This window comes from Ursus maritimus, unplaced genomic scaffold (genome assembly GCF_017311325.1).
Source record: "Ursus maritimus isolate PB19 unplaced genomic scaffold, ASM1731132v1 scaffold_2, whole genome shotgun sequence".
Lineage (NCBI taxonomy): Eukaryota > Metazoa > Chordata > Mammalia > Carnivora > Ursidae > Ursus > Ursus maritimus.
Window position 1 is genome coordinate 84,213,300 of NW_024424452.1, and position 20,658 is coordinate 84,233,957.

Below are 20,658 nucleotides of genomic sequence, written 5' to 3' on the forward strand. Positions count from 1 at the left end.
TGTGATCACCTGATCAGAGGGTGGTGAACAAGTTCACCTAAGAGGAGCAGAGAAGACCCTCTGGGGAATATGAAACAATAGAAATGAGGTTTTCTGTGTGCTCTGGCAAAGGGCTTTGAAGTAAAAATAATGAACTCAACAAAAAACAGAACAGATTTCACTTTGAATCTTAAAAATTGATATTCCAGATGCTACAATATCTTTTTAGAATTTTGTTCTCTACTGCTTCATGAAATAATATATTGTCTCGACCTTCTACCTGGTTTAAAATAAAAAAAAAACCTAAAGAACAAGAGCCATTTCATAAATTTATTTCTTTCCATCACCCATAAGTCTCATTTAACCAGCCTTCCCGGGTCAGATCTTGGCAAGGACAGCTACCACTGCCCTGAGGCATTTTCAGTGGTAATCAGAGTTCCTTCCAGCCAGAGAACTTCAAGGAACTCCTCCCACCTGCTATAAAACAGTGCTTAAAGGTAAGCTCTTAGAGATCTGGTGCTGTGGAAAAATTGCTCCAATTAGTGCGTTTGAAGTTTCCAAGAAAAGAAACCTAGAGGTATACAAACTTAAAATACTTTGGAACCCACACACAATCCTCAGAATTCCTAGCTCCTATATAATTTTCCCCATTTCAGAATTAAAGTAAATGTCTCAACATCTCCAAAAAAAAAATCAATAAAACCTAATTAAATGTTTTAAGAGTAAATGATCTCTAGTATTACATGATTTAAGAGTAAAATGCACAGATTTTTTTAAAAATTCAAATTATTTAAGGACTTAAATAGTACCCTAACATATTAATGCCCCTCTCCATAATTCCCAATGAGAAACTCATTCCTATCCAAAAAGAGATCAGAGCTTAGAGTCCATGATACTCCCTGATACAAACATTGTTATCAGAAATTTCTAGAACAAACTGACTCATAAGAGTTAAAGACTTTCGTTTTCTTAATGTTAATTACTGAATGGTCCCAGTATGGGTTGAATTGTGTCCCAGCAAAATTCATGTTAAAGTCCTATCCCCTAGCACCTCAGAGTGATCTTATTTAGAAATAAGGTTATAAAAGATATAGTTAGTTAAGATGAGATCATACAGGAGTAAGGTGGGCCAGTAATCCAATATGACTGATGTCCTTATAAAAAAGGGAAATTTCACACAGGGAGGTCACCCTGTGAACATGAAAGCAAAGATCAGTGCATCTACAAGCCAAGGAACACCAAAGACCTCCAGGAAAGCACCAGAGCTAGGAGGGAGGCATGGAACAGATTTCTCTCTCATAGCCCTCAGAAGGAAACAACCCTGCCAACACCTTGATTTCAGACTTCCAGCCTCCAGAACTGAAGACAATAAATTTCTGTTGTTTAAGCCACCCGACTTGTGGGGTTTCGTTACCGCAGCCTTAGCAAACGAACACGGTGGTCCCTTCACCATGCCTTCTTGGGCACATTCCCTCAATCTCACACATTTCTCAAAAGAAGGTGGCAAAAAAATAACTTAGAGAAAACTATTCTTTTTCAGGAGATTTTGTACATTTTGTGAGAATTCATATCACATAAGCCTCAGTTGTCTCATATGTAAAATAAAGATAACATCCACCTCTCAAGAGTTTTTGTGAGCCTTAAACGAGATAAAGCATGGAATTTATCTAGTTCGGTGTCTGGTCCATAGTCATGACTCAAAAAAATAAAATGGTGGCTGTTCTTATTAGAAATAAAAATTACGCTACTATGCCTGTGTCAATAAGATGTGTGAGATGAGATGTTTCATCAGGAGTCCCTACCAGCCACACTGCCCTCAGAGTTGCCAACAGCTAACTTCCTTAGGCTCCGACTCTCCCAGGGCCTGACCTGGTTTCTTAAATTTATATACAAGCCTTGGCTAGACTTTGCAACCAGCATATCCACCCTGCTTTATGTCACAATTGTCTGTGGTGGCTGCCCCAAATGCAAACCATTCCTCTTCTCACTTACTCTGTTTTCTCTCTTGAGCCATTCATTCACCATCCTATGCCCTCACAAATCCCATGACCTTCCAACCCATCTTCCCACAGAGCTCTCCATCTACCTCCCACTTTAGCTGAAACAGGGTTGTCCTTGGATGGCACCACCACCCCGACAGTCCTCTTTGGCGGGGTCTGCTCATTCCCAACACCTCAGATACACCAGGGACAGGAGGTGGCTGCTGATCCATTCCCAGTCCATTATTTCTCTACTTTCAGAGAAAACGCCTGCCATTTTGAGGTGCGTGCCACCTATCACACCCTCTAACCCTCTTCATCACTGTTAACTGGAGACTTCTCAATAATTCTTATTAAATATAAATTTGATGCCTGACTTACTATCTTCCTCACCATTTTAAGTTCTCTTATTATCTGAGTTACTTTAACAACCACGTTCAACCCTGGAGACTCAGGTTCCTTGATCTCAATCCCACGATCTTCATTCTAGTTAAACTTCCTTTGCTATGCAAGCTAAATTCTATGATCAATCACTCTGGCTATTCTTACCAATGACCTCAGCGTCCTTGTCATTTTGTCCTTCACATGCATCATCTCAACTTTTGTCAGTCCATTACATCCAGATCTGACTCTATGATCTGCCACTTCAGTCTTTCTCTTATCAATATCCTTCTCAACCATATCCTATTTCTTTAGTCACAGCTGCTCAACAAAATCCCAGTCCTGGATCAAACCAATGGTCAACCTCAGCAGTTATGCCCAAGCTGCTGAGAGCGGCTAAAGAAATCACATAGCTAGGCAAAGTTCAAGCATTATAAATTCATCTTCTGAACCACAACTCATCTTGAGAAACAATCTATCTGTCCCTATAGTTACCTTTGACCTCCAAAATTCCATTACTCTTCTAAAATCCCTTGTCTGTCCTCTGCCACTTCCCTCCTCTCGTCAAATGACGGTTCTGTTTGAGTAAAAAGAGTCCATCAGACAAGAAGTGACCTAAGATCCTGCATCCCCACCTACCAGCTCATCTATGACCATGCTATCTGTGATCTGTCTCTCTTCTATCACACTAATGAACTGAAGGTCTTCTCCTACCAACAACCAATCCCTCTACTTGGAATCCCGTCTCCTCTTGCTCCCTCAAAGTCCTGGTTTCATAAATTACCTGTTCTCTCTGGCATTTTTCCATCTCTTCTACTCTATTGACTCTTTTCCAGCAGTACTTAATTCTCTCCTCTGTCCCCTCTTAAAAAAAATGTTTTCTCAAAACTAAGTCCCCAATAAGTAATGTTTTTTGAGAATTAACTGGGTGCAAAGGGTTGTGCTAAGTTTTGGACATCTATTATTTCAATCCTCACATTCACACAATTCCTAGTTACTGAAACTGAAGCACAAAGAAGTTAAAATCATAAGTAATTGATGGAGCCAGGCTTCCAACCCAAGCATCAGACTCCACAGCCCATGCTTTTAACCAAAATGATATGTTTCATGAGTCAAGAGACTGCATTTGCTAGCACCATTTTCTTACCCATTTCAGCCTCATGGCTCCACAACCCCAATGAACTGTCCACTTCAGCCTGTGAGGTTAGCCTTTATTTTCTGTAACCTTATAAATGGACAGAATTAACAACTTCTCCTGCTTAGATCTAATTACCTCCTAGATTGCACTCAATTTCACTCAAGTTTCTCTTCCTATTTTCCTGGACTCTCTTTTCCAGAATCCTTTATGAACTTCCCTTCTTCTGTCTTTTAAGTGTTTGTGTTCCCCATAGTTCTACCCTGTCTTCTTTCTTTTCTCAGTGTACATACTCTCCTTGGATGATCTCATGTATTCCAGTGGCTTCAGCTGTCATCTCTATAAGTTTCAAGTGGACAGAACAGCTACTTGGCACTATTCATACTAACACTGACAGTTGGAGATGCTTGAGGAATGATACCTGGAGACAGGCCACCCAAACAGACCCACACAGGGAGACATTTACTTTGTTAAATTCACCACCAACCAAGTTCTGGCTCTCAGACTTACAAACTCAAAAACTTGAACTTGACACTGTCAGAATATTTTAAACAATAGAGACTAATGCATAAAACTGGTATGCCAAAATATGAGTTATCAACGAAGAATATAACTGTCTAGTAAATCTGATGTATGTGCAAGTCTGACCAGAGCATTCTCTCCCCATAAAGAAAGTGCATTCGGTTAAATTATCAGGAGGCTGTTCAGGGAGCATGCAATCAAAACAAGGAGAGTTAATAGTATGATCCAAATATGTAATGACATCATTACATATTTATAACGATAAACAGTCTATTGCCACAGTTAGAATATTACTGATGGGTGGACTGGTTATTTAAGGGTAGAAAGAACTAACATTCTGAACCCTAGATAGAACTTGGCAAAAACACCAAACAATCCAATTAAAAGCTGGGCAGAGGATCTGAATAGACATCTTTCCAAAGAAGACATACGACCAACAGGTACATGAAAATATGCTCAACATCACTAGTCATCAGGAAAAGGCAAACCAAAACCACAGTGACATATCATCTCACACCTGTTAGAATGGCTATTACCAAAAGGACAAGAAATAACAAGCGTTGGCAAAGATGTGAAGAAAAGGGAACCCTTGCACACTGTTGATGGGAATATAAACTGGTGCAGCCCCTATTGAAAACAGTACGGAGGTTCCTCAAAATTAAAAATAGAGCAACCATAATATTTGGCAATACCACTAAGGTATCTACCTGAAGAAAACAAAAACACTACCTCAAAAAGATATATGGACCCCCCATGTTCATTGCAGCATTATTTGTAATAATCAAGATATGTAAACAACCTAAATATCCATCAATGGATGAGTAGATAAAGAAAATGTGGTATATATACAATGAAATATTATTCAGCCATAAGAAAGAAGGAAATTTTGCCAGTTGCAACAACATGGATGGACCTAGAGGGTATAATGCTAAGTGAAATCGGTCAGACATAGAAAGACAAATACTGTTACAGATCTCACCTATATGTGGAATCTAAAAACAAAACCAAGCTCATAGATACAGAAAACAAATTGGTGGTTGCCAAATGGGGACTGGGGAGAGTGTCAAATGGGTGAAGGGATCAAAAAGTATTAAGGAGGGCACATATTGCATGGTGCACTGGGTGTTATACGCAAATAATGAATCATGGAACACTACATCAAAAACTAAGTATATACTGTATGGCGACTAACATAATAAAAAACTATTATTAAAAAAAAAGTACAAACTTCCAGTAATAAAATAAGTAAGTCATGAGAATATAGTGTACAGCATGGTGAATATAGTCAACACAGTATTGCATATTTAAAAGTTGCTGAGAAGTAAATCTTAAAAGTTCTCATCACAAGAAAACGAATTTTTATAGCTATGTATGGTGACAGATGTTAACTAGACTTACTGTGGTGATCATTTCACAATATATACAAATAACAAATCATTAAGTTGTATACCGGAAGTTAATATATGTCAAGTATACCTCAGTTAAAATAAAGAACTTGGTTGTACAATGCCTTAGCTATTTTTGTGACTCTCATTTTCATTGTTGACCCCCCCCATACTTTTGGTTGATACTTTATTTTAGGCAAGTTAATGTATAAGGAGCTTATTATCAAGACTACCGGCCTGAAGAGTAATGGTATCTCTTAAAACAAACTATACATATATTTTCTTTTTTTTTTAAAGATTTTATTTATTTATTTGACAGAGAGAGAGAGACAGCACAAGCAGGGGTAGTGGCAGGCAGAGGAAGAGGGAGAAGCAGGCTCTCTGCAGAGCAGGGAGCCAGATGCGGGGCTCGATCCCAGGACCCGGGATCATGACCTGAGCCGAAGGCAGACGCTTAACCAACTAAGCCACCCAGGCACCCCAACTTTACATATATATTCTCTTCAATTGTATGTCAATTTCATATTTTAACCTGAGCAGGAATTCATATTTCCCTTTTTCCCTAGTTCTAAGGGCCAAGTCCAATCCATTGGACTTTGCTAATAGCTCAGAAATTTATAATCTTCCTATATCCAAGTCACCTCAATATTTCCCCACTGAATTACTGTGATTACCTCAGCTTTCAGCTCTCAACTGTCAGGACACCTTGTTCCAATCCATCCAAGAGATAGAGATCTAAAATGAAAACCCAATTATGTCACTCCTCACTTATAATCCTTCCAAGCTCCTGATAGCTTTCAGGATGAAATCCAAACTCCTTAATATTTTGATTAAACTACTTTAACTTATGCAATTTGTTCAGGTTTCAGCCCAGGCTATACTTCCAGAAACACTTTGGGGATCATCACCTTCTGAATTTTGAATCAGGGGCATTGCTCTGGGCTCACATAGCTCCCTGTGCTTCTTTCCACTATAAAATGTATCATGGTATATAATATTGCTATTTCTCTTGGTCTTCTCCCCAGAGACTGTTAACTTCGTCTAAGTTATGCCTCGTTATTTTTTAATCAAAAGTACCTATCACAGTCCTTGACAAATAGTAAGAAGCCTATTATTGACTGATGACTAAGTGAATAAATGAATGAATCAATGAATACGATGATTTATCTGTGGATTTTTAAATTCTCTTGCCAGTTTCCCAATTATAAAGCAGTGGTCAATGGCTCAAGGGACCAGTGCAGCAAAGAATACATGCTTCTCAAGCAGTGAACGTTATTAGAATGGTACTACATTTGAACTTGTTTGAATTGTCCTTTGCCCAGAGGTTAATAGCCACATAATCAAGGGGATATTTTTCCATTTAATGTTGTAGTCTTATTGTATAAATATTCTACTATTTTTCTTAATAACTGGCTCCTCTGCAGCAGCCATTCATTCTTTATTGACCAATGTGAGTCATTCAGCAAGAGCACCACCACTGATACCACTTTTAAAGGATCTGCACATATACTGTCTTATTTAACCATAATATCACAAAAGTAAGGAAAGTTGATATCATTACACCTTACATTTCACATAAGTTCAGTTTTAAATCTTTCCTATTCTCCATAGAGATGGGAATCCTCATGGAAATTTATCAGAAAAAATAAAACCAACGTTGAGAATCCCTGTAGACTTGTGAGAACTACTATAATGTGGACCTTTGGTTTATAGTGCTCCTTAGAAATTAATTTATTTGTTGTGACACTTTTTCAACCACTTTAGTAAAAAATGGAAGGTAGTTCAGTTGAGACATTCCAGACTGCATAGAAATCCAACCTCCCCTAAATTCACCTGCTATACAAACATTCAATGACTACCCAAAGACTCAGGCATGACCTGTCACAATGCTACCTCCAAATCATATTCAATCTTAGATGGGACATATGCATCACCAAAAAGGCCAAATTAGTAAATCATTATGTTGTTTAGTTTTGTTCTTCTGATTGTTATGATTTAAAAAGAAAAGTCACATGGGGTACCTGGGTGGCTCAGTTGGTTAAGCGCCTACCTTCGGCTCAAGTCATGATCCTGGGGTCCTAGGATCGAGCCCCACATCAGGCTCCCTACTCCGCAGGGAGTCTGCTTCTCCCTCTCTCTCTGCCCCAACCCCTGCTCATGTGCTTGCTCGTGCTCTCTGTGAAATAAATAAAATCTTTAATTTAAAATCACTTTAAAAACATATACTGTTTTATCATTTTCAGAGGTAGAATTTAGTGATTCATCAGTTGCATATAACACCCAGTGCTCATTACATCAAGTGCCTATCTTAAAGCCCATCACCCAGTTACCCCATCCCCCTACCCACCTCCCCTCCAGCAGCCCTCAATTTGTTTCCCATAGTTAAGAGTCTCACAGTTTGTTGCCCTCTCTGATTTCATCTTTTATTTTTCCTTCCCTTCCCCTATGTTCATTTGTTTCATTTCTTAAATTCCACATATGAGTGAAATCATACGGTATTTATCATTCTCTGGCTGACTTATTTCGCTTAGCATAATACCCTCTAGTTCCATCCACATCATTGTAAATGGCAAGATTTCATTCTTTTTGATGGCTGGGTAATATTCCATTACATATATATTTTTTTATACACACACACACACACACACACATATGTATGTATATAAGTGTATATATAAACATACACCACACCTTCTTATCTTCTTTATCCATTCATCTGTCAATGGACATCTGGGCTCTTCCTGTATTTTGGCAATCATGGACATTGTTGCTATAAACATTGGGGTACATATTTCCCTTTGAATCACTGTTTATTTCCTTTGGATAAATACCTAGTAGCGCAATTGCTGGGTCATAGGGTAGCTCTATTTTTAACTTTTTGAGGAAATCTCCATACTGTTAAATAAATAAAATCTTTAAAAAATAAAAAGTAAAGTCGCAGAAATGAAAGGCAAGATTAAAATACCCAGAGAACTCACTGGTTCTTGTTTCCAGCATTCATTCATTTATTCATTCATGAAACATTTCTTTGTGTTTCTACTGTGTTCCAGGTCTGTGAGATAAATGGGGCAGTCCCTGCCCAAGGAGGTTAATGTCTAGTCAGAAAGAAAGGTGGGTAAGCAGAATTATAAAGACCACTGAGAATGGTTATTGTTTGTTTGACCAGAGACAAACCATAAGCAAAACCAAATTCTGATTTACCAACAATCAATTAGAAGGCTGTTCCTCAACTTAACAGCAACAAAAACAGAAAACAAAAAAAAAAAACACTGTTCTATGGGAGTCAGATAAGATTTGGTTAAATAGAAACATCCCTAACACATTTAACATATTTGATTTATCAAAATTTGGTCCTTATATGTTGGGAGAAAGTTTTCACTGTACATAGAAAAACACCTCTACAGATCCTCAGAAAACATCCAGTGACATAGTATCTACTACTCTCTCAGGTTAAAATATTCTATCATCCTAGGGAACAAAGCTATCATTGTCCAACCAAAATCTCTCATTCTTAAATGTTAGTTCATTGCCTTTGGTTGGATTTCTCCTGGACTTTAGAGACCAATCCTTTTCCTCATGAAAATCTTTCTTCTTGTAGAATATGCTAGAAGCAAAAGGAGACTAACGGCTTTGTGGCTCTTTTTCCTATACCTATTGGAACTCAAAACATTTCAATTGGAAGTTTAGTTCATATAAATTTGTATAGGTTTTCAAAGTTTAAATGTGCAATATTTTCTTTATAAAAATCTTTCTATTCGTTATGGCTTCCAGTGATTTTGCTATTGCTCAGAATTAAATTCTAAGAGCATCTTCTCACAAAAACCCTAGAATGTTTTCCTAACACCTTGAAGGTCCTGCAGAAAGAAACATACAAAGTCACTCCGGGCTCACAGGTTTTATTACAATGAAACTCTTCACGTGCAGAGAAAGTAAGCTGATATTTCTCCCAATGAATCAAGCCCTTGCTACTTTGAACCCCTTTGCAGTCACTTATCTTTCACCATATTACAGTTATTAAAATCACAAACTTATTAATAACCTACCAAGGCACAAATTTTACAGATAGAGAAGCAGAAGTCTAGCGAGGTTGAATGATTTGCTCAAATGACAGAATAAGGAAAAGAACACAAATCTTCTGTTTCAAATTGGATGTTCTTTCCAATACGTTGAATTTGCACTTTGTAAAATACTGGTTGAATCATTTATCAAAACTACTTTCAATTTTTGCTTCACGAACAAAGCAACCATTCCAGTAGTTGGAAACAACAATATAATTCCAAAGAGTTCCAATTATTTTTCTCCCATTCTCTTCTGAATTCTCTCCAAACAGGCTTTCACTCCCATCACTACACTTCACTATGGTTCCTGAGTCACCAATGACTTCCATATTGCTCAACTGACTAGCCAATTCTCAGTCCTCCTCTTAATTAACCAATTAGTGCTTCTTCCTCAAAATACTTTCCTCTCTTGGCTTTTAGGATAATGTACTCTTCTTCTCCATCTCTGACTTCAATTTCTCAGGCTACTTTGCTGGTTTATTCTCATCTCTCTGACTGCTCACAATTGCTGTCCCAGGGCTGGCTCCTTAGACCTTTACTGTTTTTCAAGTAATCAGTCCCTTGGTGGCTCATCTAAACTCACGGCCCTAAATATCATCTATACGTACACCTTTGGATCCCAAATTTGTATCTCTGACCCAGACCTCTTCCCCTGAACCTTAATTTCATATATCCAGCTGCCTTCTTAATATCTCCATTTAGGCACCAAAAAAACATCTCAAACTTAACCACACCAAAAATTAAAGCCTCATCCTTCCAATCATTTTCTCAAACCTGCTTCTTGCCCATTCTTCTCCATCTCAGTAAACGGCTATGCTATGCTTCCATTCACTCAACAGAAATCCTGAGCACCTGCCTTATCTTCTGTCTTTTTCCTCACACATCATTAAATCCTTTTGGTTTAATCTTCAAAATATACACAGAATACAATTCTCTCTCCAAACTTCCACAGCTACCAACTTCACCCACGACATACCATCCTCTTGTGCCTGAATGATACAATAGTCTCCTAGCCACCCTGTTTCTACCCTTGCTCTACTCTAGAGTGTTTTCAAACAATAGAATGATTATGTGGATGCATAATTCAGATCATGTCACTACTCTGTTCAAAACCCTAAAATGGCTCTGCATCTCACAGAAAAGCCAAAGTCACAGTGGCCTATGAGCCCTTTCATGGTGTGCCCCACCAACTTTCTGATCTCACCTCCTAACTTCTCCCTATCCCCCACTGTTGCACTGGATACAATGGTCTTTTCACTGTTCTTTGAACATGGCAGGATGCTCTTGCCATATTCGGAACATTTCATTTATTGTTCCTCTGCCTGCAAAAGTCTTTCCTCAGATATCCTCATTGCTCCCTCCCTCCCTTGTCTCCTTCAAGTCTTTGTTCAAATGTGACCTTTTCAATTGGGAACTTCCCTGACCACCACATTTTAAGTACCAACACACGCAACTCACTTCAAACTCCTCATACTCTTTTTCTGCTTTTTATTTTCTCCAGGCCAATTACCACCAACAAACACATCATATATATTTTAATTATTTTCCTTATTGCCGGTGGCCTCTCCCAGTAGAACATAAGCTCTGCGAGTGCAGAAGCGTTTGTCTGTTTTATTCAGACAATCGTATGCCCAATGTCTGAAGCAATGCCTGAAACATAATAGGTGAGTGAATGAGTGAATGAATGTAGACAGATAAAAGATATCCTGGGGAAAAACCAGAGACATAATGAAAGAGAAGAAGAGAAATTTTTTTATATGAAGTGACTCATTTATACACACTGCCCCTTTCTCTTTCCTCTGTCTCTAGCACCTCTTTTACAGAGAGGAGAATTGGAAGACTGATGATAAAAGGAGCTGTCGTAAGAGGAAGACCATCAGCCCTCCTCAAAGCTGTGTGCTGAGAAAGACAGCAATACATTTTGAGTGTTGTAAAAAGCACAGCAAAAATTTTTATGTAAGAATCAACAAGTTCAATAATAAAGTAGTGGTGATGAGGATGTGTGGGAATCAGAACCCTCACACACTGCTGGTGGGAATGGAACATGGTATAAATGCTTTGGAAAATGGTCGGGCAGTTCCTCAAACAATTCAACATAGAGTTACTATGACCCAGCAACTTCACCCCTAGATACGTACCCAAGAGAAATGAAAACATACGTTCTTTTGTGTTGTGAGCCCCCAATTTCAATGTGGGGATGTGGGGGGGGGGTTCCTCACATCACAATAAGCTATTCTCAGACGCCACCAGATTCCACAGGGTAAGGGTTCAGTTCTACAAGACTGCCTACCCCCAACCCCATCCACTTCAGAGGCCAGCTGCAAGTTCAGGTTGTTACCTGTACCTCCAACCAACTGGCTATAAATCAGAGGCTCCCATGACCCCCTTCTTAATTTGATGAATTTCCTAGAGTGCCTCAAAAAACTCAGGAAACCCAAAGACTCACTAGATTATCAGTTTTTTATAAAAGGATATATAACTCAGAAACAGCCAGATGAAAGAGATGCATGAGGAAAGGTATGCAGAAAGGGGTATGAAGCTTCCATGTCTTCTCTGAGAGTGCCATTCTCCCCAGATCTCCACATGTGAACTGCCCCGAAGCTATACAAATCCTGTCCTATTGGGTTTTTATGGAGGCTTCATTACATAGTCAAGACTAATTAAATCACTGGCCCCTGGCAAGTGATTTGACCGCCAACCCCTCTCCCCTCCCCAGAAGTCTGGGGTGGGACTGAGAATTCCAACCCTGTAATCACATGGTTGAATCTCCTGGCAACCAGCCTCCATCCTTAGGTGGGATCCAAAAGTCACTCCACTAACATAATAAAAGGCAATTTTATGGCTCTCATCGCTTAGGCTATGACAAGGGTTTTAGGAGCTCTATGCAAGAAATGTGAATGAAGAACAAATATATATTAATAAATTACAACATCACATATATCCACAAAGAATCTAGTACATAAGTGTTGATAGAAGCATTATTCATAATAGCCAAAACCCTAAATAGCCATTATGGATTAACAGATAAATAAAATGTGGTATATCCACACGATGGAATAATATCTAGCCACTAAAAGGAATAAAGCACTGACACATGCTATAACATGAATGAAACTTGAAAACATCATGCTAAAGTGAAAGAAGACAGTCAAAAAGGACTACATATTATATGACTGCATTCAGATGAAAGGCCAGAACAGAAAAATCTGCAACAGAAAGTAAATTAGTGTTTGCTTAGTGCTGGGAGGATGACGAGCTAAGGGACTGGTAAGTAAAAGGCACAGGGTTTCTCTCTGAGGTGACGAAGATGTTCCAGACTGTGGTGATGGTTGCATGTACCTATGAATAAACTAAAACCCACTGAATTATACATTTTAAATGAATGATTATGTAATAAGGGAATTATATCTCAATGAAGCTGCTAAAAAATAATATATTAAATGTAATTACGGAAGTGAAAAACCCATCTTGGCCAGTCAGCATCAAAAGGTTGGCATGACTTTTCATGATCCTCGTCCTCTCTGGTACTTCCTCCTACCTTGGGTGTGTTTTTGGTCCTCCACACTGGCTTCCTTATATGGGCATATTCTTTTTTTTTTTTTTTTAAGATTTTATTTATTTGACAGAGATAGAGACAGCTAGCGAGAGAGGGAACACAAGCAGGGGGAGTGGGAGAGGGAGAAGCAGGCTCATAGCAGAGGAGCCTGATGTGGGGCTCGATCCCAGAACGCCAGGATCACGCCCTGAGCTGAAGGCAGCTGCTTAACCGCTGTGCCACCCAGGCGCCCTCCTTATATGGGCATATTCTGAATGATTTTATCACCTCCTTGTTAACCTGTTACACTTCTGCCTCATGTATGCCTGGCCTGTGTTTTCTATGTATTTTAATTTTTACCTGCACCCACAAACACACACCTTGAGCCAAACTATAATGCAGAAGGCCAAAGCAATCATGTGCAAAGGCCTAAAGATTGTTGTCAAATGCCTAGGAGCATATCTCGGATCTTATCCAGCTTTGAAAAGCTGTAGGTTGTCAAGATTATAATTATTGTATTAAAGTCCACACATCATTTCTCTCCATGTTTGTTATAGCACCCAACTGTCAGGATATGGGTTAGGAGCTATGAAAAACAAGCACAAGTAAAGCAGACAGCCATAAAATGTCATAGTCAGAAGAGAACTTATAATTGCTCAAATCCAATTCTCTCATTTTATAGTTGAGGACTCAGGTAAATTGACTTTTCTGATGTCACTCAATAAAACAGCCAATACCCATTCAGGGCCCTTTCTGTCATTCCAGGCTGATCACCAATCAAAAGAACAAGAGAATCAAAAACTCTTAAATGATTACATACACCATACACACACAAACGCACAAATGTCACACAAAGATAATATCACAATCCAGTAAGTGAATTAGCAAACTAAATTAAAGATTATTAGTATGTTTTAATTTCTATCTCCCTCTTTATCTTCAAAAATACTTTAAATAGTCTTAGATAACAAACACTTGGCCACTTCTCTCTACTTTGAATCACAATAAAGTTAATTTTGTTGAATTATACATGCAATTAATTTTATGGAACCAATTTAATCATTTTCTCATATTATTTCAAAAAGCTATAGCATGCCAAGTACTACAGGAAAGTCAACTACAGCATACTTTCCCATTTGGTAACAATTGGAAAGCGGTACACCACAATACAATTTATTCCAATAATTTTTCATATCACATCAAAATATCATGATGATCCAGTTTCCATTTATGACTTGAGGCGATTTTTGTGTTGTTTGCAGCAACATCATTTCATAAGAGTCTCTCGGACATAAGTAAATTGTGACGTTAATTAGAGAAAACAATTTTTACTTTATTTTTAGCCAACTACAGCTATATCCCCATAGAAGAAACATATTTAAGCGATTCCAAAACAGCAAAAGGCTTGAACTGATCACAACTGGCATCCTGACATTTAATAAGTCGAAACATAACACATGAGGTGTCTTACTAAGACAGTAAAAACAGCAAAGGACCATTAAATTCTTTATTCAAGAATACAAAACATTTCATGCTTAGTCAATGTAGAAATGTAGAAAAACCTACCCTACTCTTCTATGTCCCACAAAAGTAGGATAGGTTCTTATTTTCATCATTTGAAGAACAAAAAAATCCCAGAAAGTTCCATTTCCCTCTAAATTTCTCCCCATGCTATATTTTTTACAAAGCTGGAACTTGCCACATTTAAGACCTGGCAATAATGTGAACTCATACGTTTGTCAAAATGCACAAGGAAAGAATTTGAGATTCTCAATATCAGGCTCCCATAGCGAAGAAGTGGCGTCGAGGTCTTCTAAGTGAAGAGAGAGACTTTCAAAGCAGGAAAAATGTGGGAGAACAGTGGGGGAGGGCTTTTAAGAAACCACTGCTGTATTTCTTCAACTGGGCAGGGACTTGCGCTAATGAAACTCAGGTGGCTGTCAGACAGCAAGCCCAGGGCTCCCCCTGCAATGCTGCCCTCGGCAATGACAATGAGGGCTCCCCTGAGCCTCACTGAAAGGTGCCACTTGAAATAGAAACTGAAAAAAGTAAATAGGATCATATTACAGCGGAGCAGCTGAAACCCATGGCTTTAGGGGGAAAAGTACAGTTATTTTGCTTCAACTACCTTTAAAGAGCACCGCCACCTAAATTACATGCTTTTCTACTGGATGAGACATGGACATAATGTTTCTACCCATCTGTGAACCGAACTAATGATGGCTTGGGGCGAAGATGAAAAGATTCAGTTAAGAAATGAATGGCTTCTCCTTTATTTTCACCTTTTCGGTTCCACTAGTAATTACTCACAAGCTTCCCTGGGTCTCACACAACAGGTTTTTCCTCCCCCTCTCATGTGCGAGTTATCCTGAGTGTGCTCTCAACCGGGATGGGAGCTCTCAGGGCAGCGCTGCTGGATACCCAGGTCCAAATCTGCCTTCATAATTAAGCATTCTTTAGCTCCAAAACCAAAAAGTCAATGAACTCCAGTTTCCACGTCCTTGCTCAGGACTCTGGGTTCCGGCTTTTCCTGTAATTCCCCACTTCCAGGTTTGGGGACCACTGCCCAAGCACCTACAAGACCCGAGGAGGAATGGGGGAGCAAAGCCAGATGCCAAAGAGCAACTCTTTGTTACAATGGTTTTCAGCTACACATTAAAAGAAAATAAAAAAAAAAAAGTTTTGAAACTTCCTAACCCTGAAATAATTTCGGAGCATAAGACATAGGTAATCACAAGAAATAACAAACACAAAGAATAAATATTTCCCTTACCTGGATCATGGAAAGGCACCAGAGCAAAGTTGAAAAGTGGTCTCTTAGGTCTTTTCAAAGACGTCTCCAAAATTTTGGAAGCCCCTTCGATTACCTGAACTAAATCATCATACATGGAACCAGTCACATCAAACACAAAAGCCAAGGTGGAGGCCCCCTCGGGAATTTCCTCAGCCCCGGTCTCTGCCTGGGGGCTTGCATCTTGAGCTAGGGAAGAATAAAGAAGAGCAAACAGGAATACGGTGTGGACAATGTCCCAGGAAATCATTGTCTCTTCTTTCCTTTTTTTTTTCTTTTTTTCTTTCTTCCTTTTTCCCCCTGGGCGCCTTAGCACCGTGCTTAGCCCTCCTCAACAACACGCAGGGGGGTTCCTCTCAGAGCAACTCATTAGGCTCTCGAAAGCTCTCTGACCTAGGAAAAGTTTGGAGGCGACAATCCGATGGGGACGGGCACCAACCCCGCAGCGCTGCAGGGGCTGAGCGGGCGGAGATGCGGCAGCTTTTGTCTGGACGCAGCTTCCTCCGGGACGGCTAGGTGCCCGCCGGCCGCGCGCGGCGTGTCGCGGAGAGCGGGCAGCGCGCCCGGCCCATGCCCCGGGGGCCGCTCCGAGCACTGCGGCGCCGCACCGAGTCCCGCCGCCCTCGCCGCCGCCGCTCTCCCGCCGGGGCCAGCCACTCAGGCTCCCAACTTTCCACTGTGCGCCGCTCGCTCGGGAGCGCGGAGGGGAAGCCCGGCGAGGCCGCGCCTCCTGATTGGCCAGCGGCGCGCCCCCCCCTCCGCCTCCTTGGCGCTGGAGCCCCCCTCCTGGAGGGCGACTTCTCTCTCCACCGACGCGAGTAGGGTCGGTTCGGTACCAGGGAAGCGCTCCCAGGGTCAGCTCCGCTCCCCCCGGCGCTGCTCCTGACTTACTGAACCTCAGTGTGAACAATGGCTTTCAAGAATGTGTGGCCAAGTCCCAAACTGAGGGGACACCACACTAACCAGCACAAAGGGAATTTGACTTCTCCACTGTATGCAGTGCTGCTGCAGACACCGCTTTCCTAAGTTCCCCCAGAAGCCAAGACGCCCCAGCCCAGCCTCCGGTCTCGCAGCCCACAACTCAGCCCAGCCGGGAGGGGGAGCTGGAAACGTCTCTCCCGGCGGCAGCCTCACTGTCACTCTTTGATCTCCTCAGGGACTGAGGAGGGAGGGAGGAGAGATCTGGATGGTCCAGACGCGGGAGGAAAAGGAAAGGGGCTGTTGAGGGAAATGCGAGAGACAGGAGGAACGGGGAAGCCACTGATTGTGGTTAGGAAAGATGATAGAAGGGAAGGCAGCTGGATGTGAAGACAGGATGGAGGTCCAGTGGAGTACGGTGACGAACATAACATAATAAAAATTATTAAAAAAAAAAAAAAGGATGGAGGTCCAGTGGAGTGGATGAGAGACAAAGAGTGCATATTGAAGAGAAAACTGATTTTTAAAATTTCATCATCAAGATTCATGCTCCTGAGCAGCTTGAATCCTCCTAGCACGGCGAGGCAGAATAATATCCCCATTTCACACTTCCTCCCATAGAACAACCATGTGCCAAGTCTCAGCCAAAGATCCATTAAAAAGGTGTTCCTCCGTGGTTTCTTGCTGATAAGTGAGGGAACCTCGCCCTGGAAAACATTACAAAGTTTTTCCATGTTGTAATTATTATATACATTTTAGAACAAATAACAAAGAAGGTAGACAAGGAAAATCAACCATTAGCTAGAGAGTCTTTGCTTCATTTTAATAAAAATGTATTTCCTTCGTGGAAAAGGAGCTGCTGTCTGGATCCTGGCATTCTGAAGAGGAGCAAATGTGCATCTTGCTCCACGTTGGTTTGTGTATTAGACCACCCAACTCTCACACACAGTCGCAGCCTGAGGAGGAGCCAGCTCCCATCTGCATTTTATTGTCTGTGACTGCCTTCTTTTTTAGACCCAGCAGTGGTGGGACCTGAGTTTATGATACCTATAAGTCATGTCACTTAAAGGAAGCGACAGGCCATTTGGGCTGAGTGGGAATATGAGAGGAGTTGGGGAAAGTACTTCCTTTCCAAGCAGTATTTACAGAATGCTATTTGAGTAGCCTACTCCTTGTTTATTTAAAAAGGATTGCATTCTAAGTCCTACGTTTTCACTCAGAGCTGAGCTGTTCCAGGTGTTCAAGGAAGGTCACAGAGCCTAGTGATTAAGAGTTCTGGGTCAGATACCCTGGGGTCAAAGCCCAGCAGTGACACTTAATAACTGTATTTGCAGCAAGTTACTTAACTTGTAGATACTCAGTTACAGTTGCCTAACTATAAATACTAATAATGATAGTACCTACCTAATAAGGATTAAGTGATCCATCTTGGTGAATGTTCCAGGAGCACTTAAAAAGAATGTATGTTGTTGGGTGGAATGTTCTATAAATGTCAATTAAGTCAAGTTGTTTGATAGTGTTATTCCAATTTTTTATATCCTTGCTGGTTTCTGCCTATTCCATCAGTCGAAATCACTGACTATAATTGTGGATTTATCTATATCTTCTTGTAGTTCTGGGAGTTTTTGCTTCATGCATTTTGAAGCCCTATAATTAGATGCATTAACATTTAGAGTTGTTATATTCTCTTAATTAATTGACACCTTTATCGCTATGAAGTTATCTTCATTATCCTTCGTAATATTATTTGCTCTGAAATATATCCGGTGATAATACTATAGCCACTCTAGCTTTTTCAGTTAGTTTTAGCATGATAGAGCCTTTTTTTAAAATGTTTTTTTATTATATTGTGTTAGTCACCATAGAGTACATCCCTGGTTTCTGATGCAAAGTTCGATGATTCATTAGTTGCGGATAACACCCAGTGCACCATGCAATATGTGCCCTCCTTACTACCCATCACCAGCCTATCCCATTCCCCCACCCCCCTCCCCTCTGAAGCCCTCAGTTTGTTTCTCAGAGTCCATAGTGCTAGAGCCTTTTCTATCCTGTCGCTTTTACCCTATTTGTGTCTTTATACTGAAAGTGTTTCTTGTAGTCACCATACAATTCAGTCTCGCTTTTTTTTTTTATGCAATCAAATAATCTCTGCCTTTTAATTGGGCTGTTTAAAACATTTACATTCAATGTGATTATGTATATGGTTAGATTTAAATCTGCCATCTTGTGATTTCTATTTGTTCCCTCTGTTCTTTGTTCTTTTCTACCTGTTTTACACTTTCTTTTGGATGTATTGAATATTTTTTATGATTCATTGTATCTCCATTGCTAGCTTATCGGCTATAACTCTTTATTTCAGTGCTTGCTTCAGGGTTTATAGTATATAAACTCAATCACAATCTTCCTTCAAAGAATAGCACACTTCATGTATAGTAAAATAACTTCAGAATTGTATACTTCCATTACTCCCCTCACAACCTTTTTGTTATTGTCATCCATTTTCTTTTGCATTACTATATTTTAAACCCCACACTACATTGATGTTCTTTTTGTTGTTGTTTAAATAGACGACTACCTTTTAAAGAGATCCAAATAATAAAAAAAAGTTAATATATTTACCGATATACTCACCATTTCTGGTGCTGTTCAATTCTTTGTATAGATCCAGATTTACATGTGATATGATTTTCCTTCTCCCTGAAGGACTTGCCTTAATATTCCTTGTAGTGTGGTTTTGCTGGTGAAAAAATCTTTCACTTTTGTGCATTTGAAAGTCTTTATTTCACCTTTGTTTTTGAAAGTTTCTTTCTTCTTTTTTTTTCTGCGGGGTAGAATATTCTAAGTGGACAGGTCTTTACTTTTCTTTCAGTACTTTAAAGATATTACTTCACTGTCTTCTTGCTTGCCTTGTTCTCAGTAAGAAATCTCTATCATATTTACATTTGTTACTTTATATAAACTATATCTTTTATTTCCTTGGATGCATTTAAGAGTTTTCTTATTATCACCATTTTTTAATCAGTTTGATTATGATTATGCCTTTTTGTGGTTCCCTTCATATTTCTTGTACTTAGGGATTATCAAACTTCTCGTATCTGTAAGTACATGGTTTTCATCAAAACTGGAAATTTTCGGCCTTTATTTCTTCAGATGAGGTCCTCCTTTCCTGTGAGGACCCCAATTCACATATATGAGGCCACCTGAAGTTGTTGCACAGTTCACTGATGCTTCGTTCATTTTTTAAGTTATTATTTTCTTTTTTCATTGGGTTTCATTTTTTGGTAGTTTCCATAGCTATTTCTTCAAGTTCACTCATCTTTTCTTCTCCACTGTCTATTCTATTCTGTCCCACCCAGTGTATTTTTCCTCTCTAGAAATTTGATTTGGATTTTTTTTATATCTTTCATGTCTCATTTTAAGTGTGTGAATATGTAGAATACACTTTTAATGTCCTTGATTGGTAATTTTAACATCCATGTCAGTTCTGCATTACTTTTAATGGATTTTTTTCTGCTTGTTATGGGTTATATTGTTTTGCTCCCTTTTGGGCCTCATAATCTTTGATTGGGTGTGATACATTGTGAATCTTACTTTGAGGTATGGGATATTATGTATTCCTATAAATATTCTTGAACTTTTTTCTGGGGCAGAGTTAAGTTATTTGGAAATAGTTTGATCCTTTTGGGACTTACTTTTGAAATTTGTTAGGTCGGACCAAAGCAGTCTTCAGCCTAGAACTAGTTATTCCCCATTACTGAGCAAAGACCCATCTGTCACTCTACCAAAACTCTGTGAATCATGAGGTTTTCCAGTCTGACTGGTGGGGACAGACCCATTTCCATCCCTATGTGGGTGTAGACACAGTTCCCTTTATTCATTTCAAGTGGTTCTTTCCTCAGTTGGCCTTAGGCAATTCAGTCCTCAGCTGAATATATAAGGGGGACTCCATTCAGATCTCTGGAGTTTTCTAGCTAC

At 39.7% G+C, this 20,658-nt stretch overlaps 1 protein-coding gene across 1 annotated transcript in view; it reads right to left on the reverse strand.

Annotated features, from left to right (window-relative positions):
- HMCN1 (hemicentin 1) overlaps nucleotides 1–16,376 on the reverse strand; it is a 469,289-nt gene extending 452,913 nt beyond the window's left edge. Inside the window, exon 1 of the mRNA XM_008696988.2 lies at nucleotides 15,748–16,376. Within this exon, the coding sequence (XP_008695210.2) occupies nucleotides 15,748–16,015 (268 nt within the window). The 5' untranslated portion in view covers nucleotides 16,016–16,376. The remainder of the gene's footprint in view (nucleotides 1–15,747) is intronic.
- Between the last annotated feature and the right edge of the window lie 4,282 nt (nucleotides 16,377–20,658).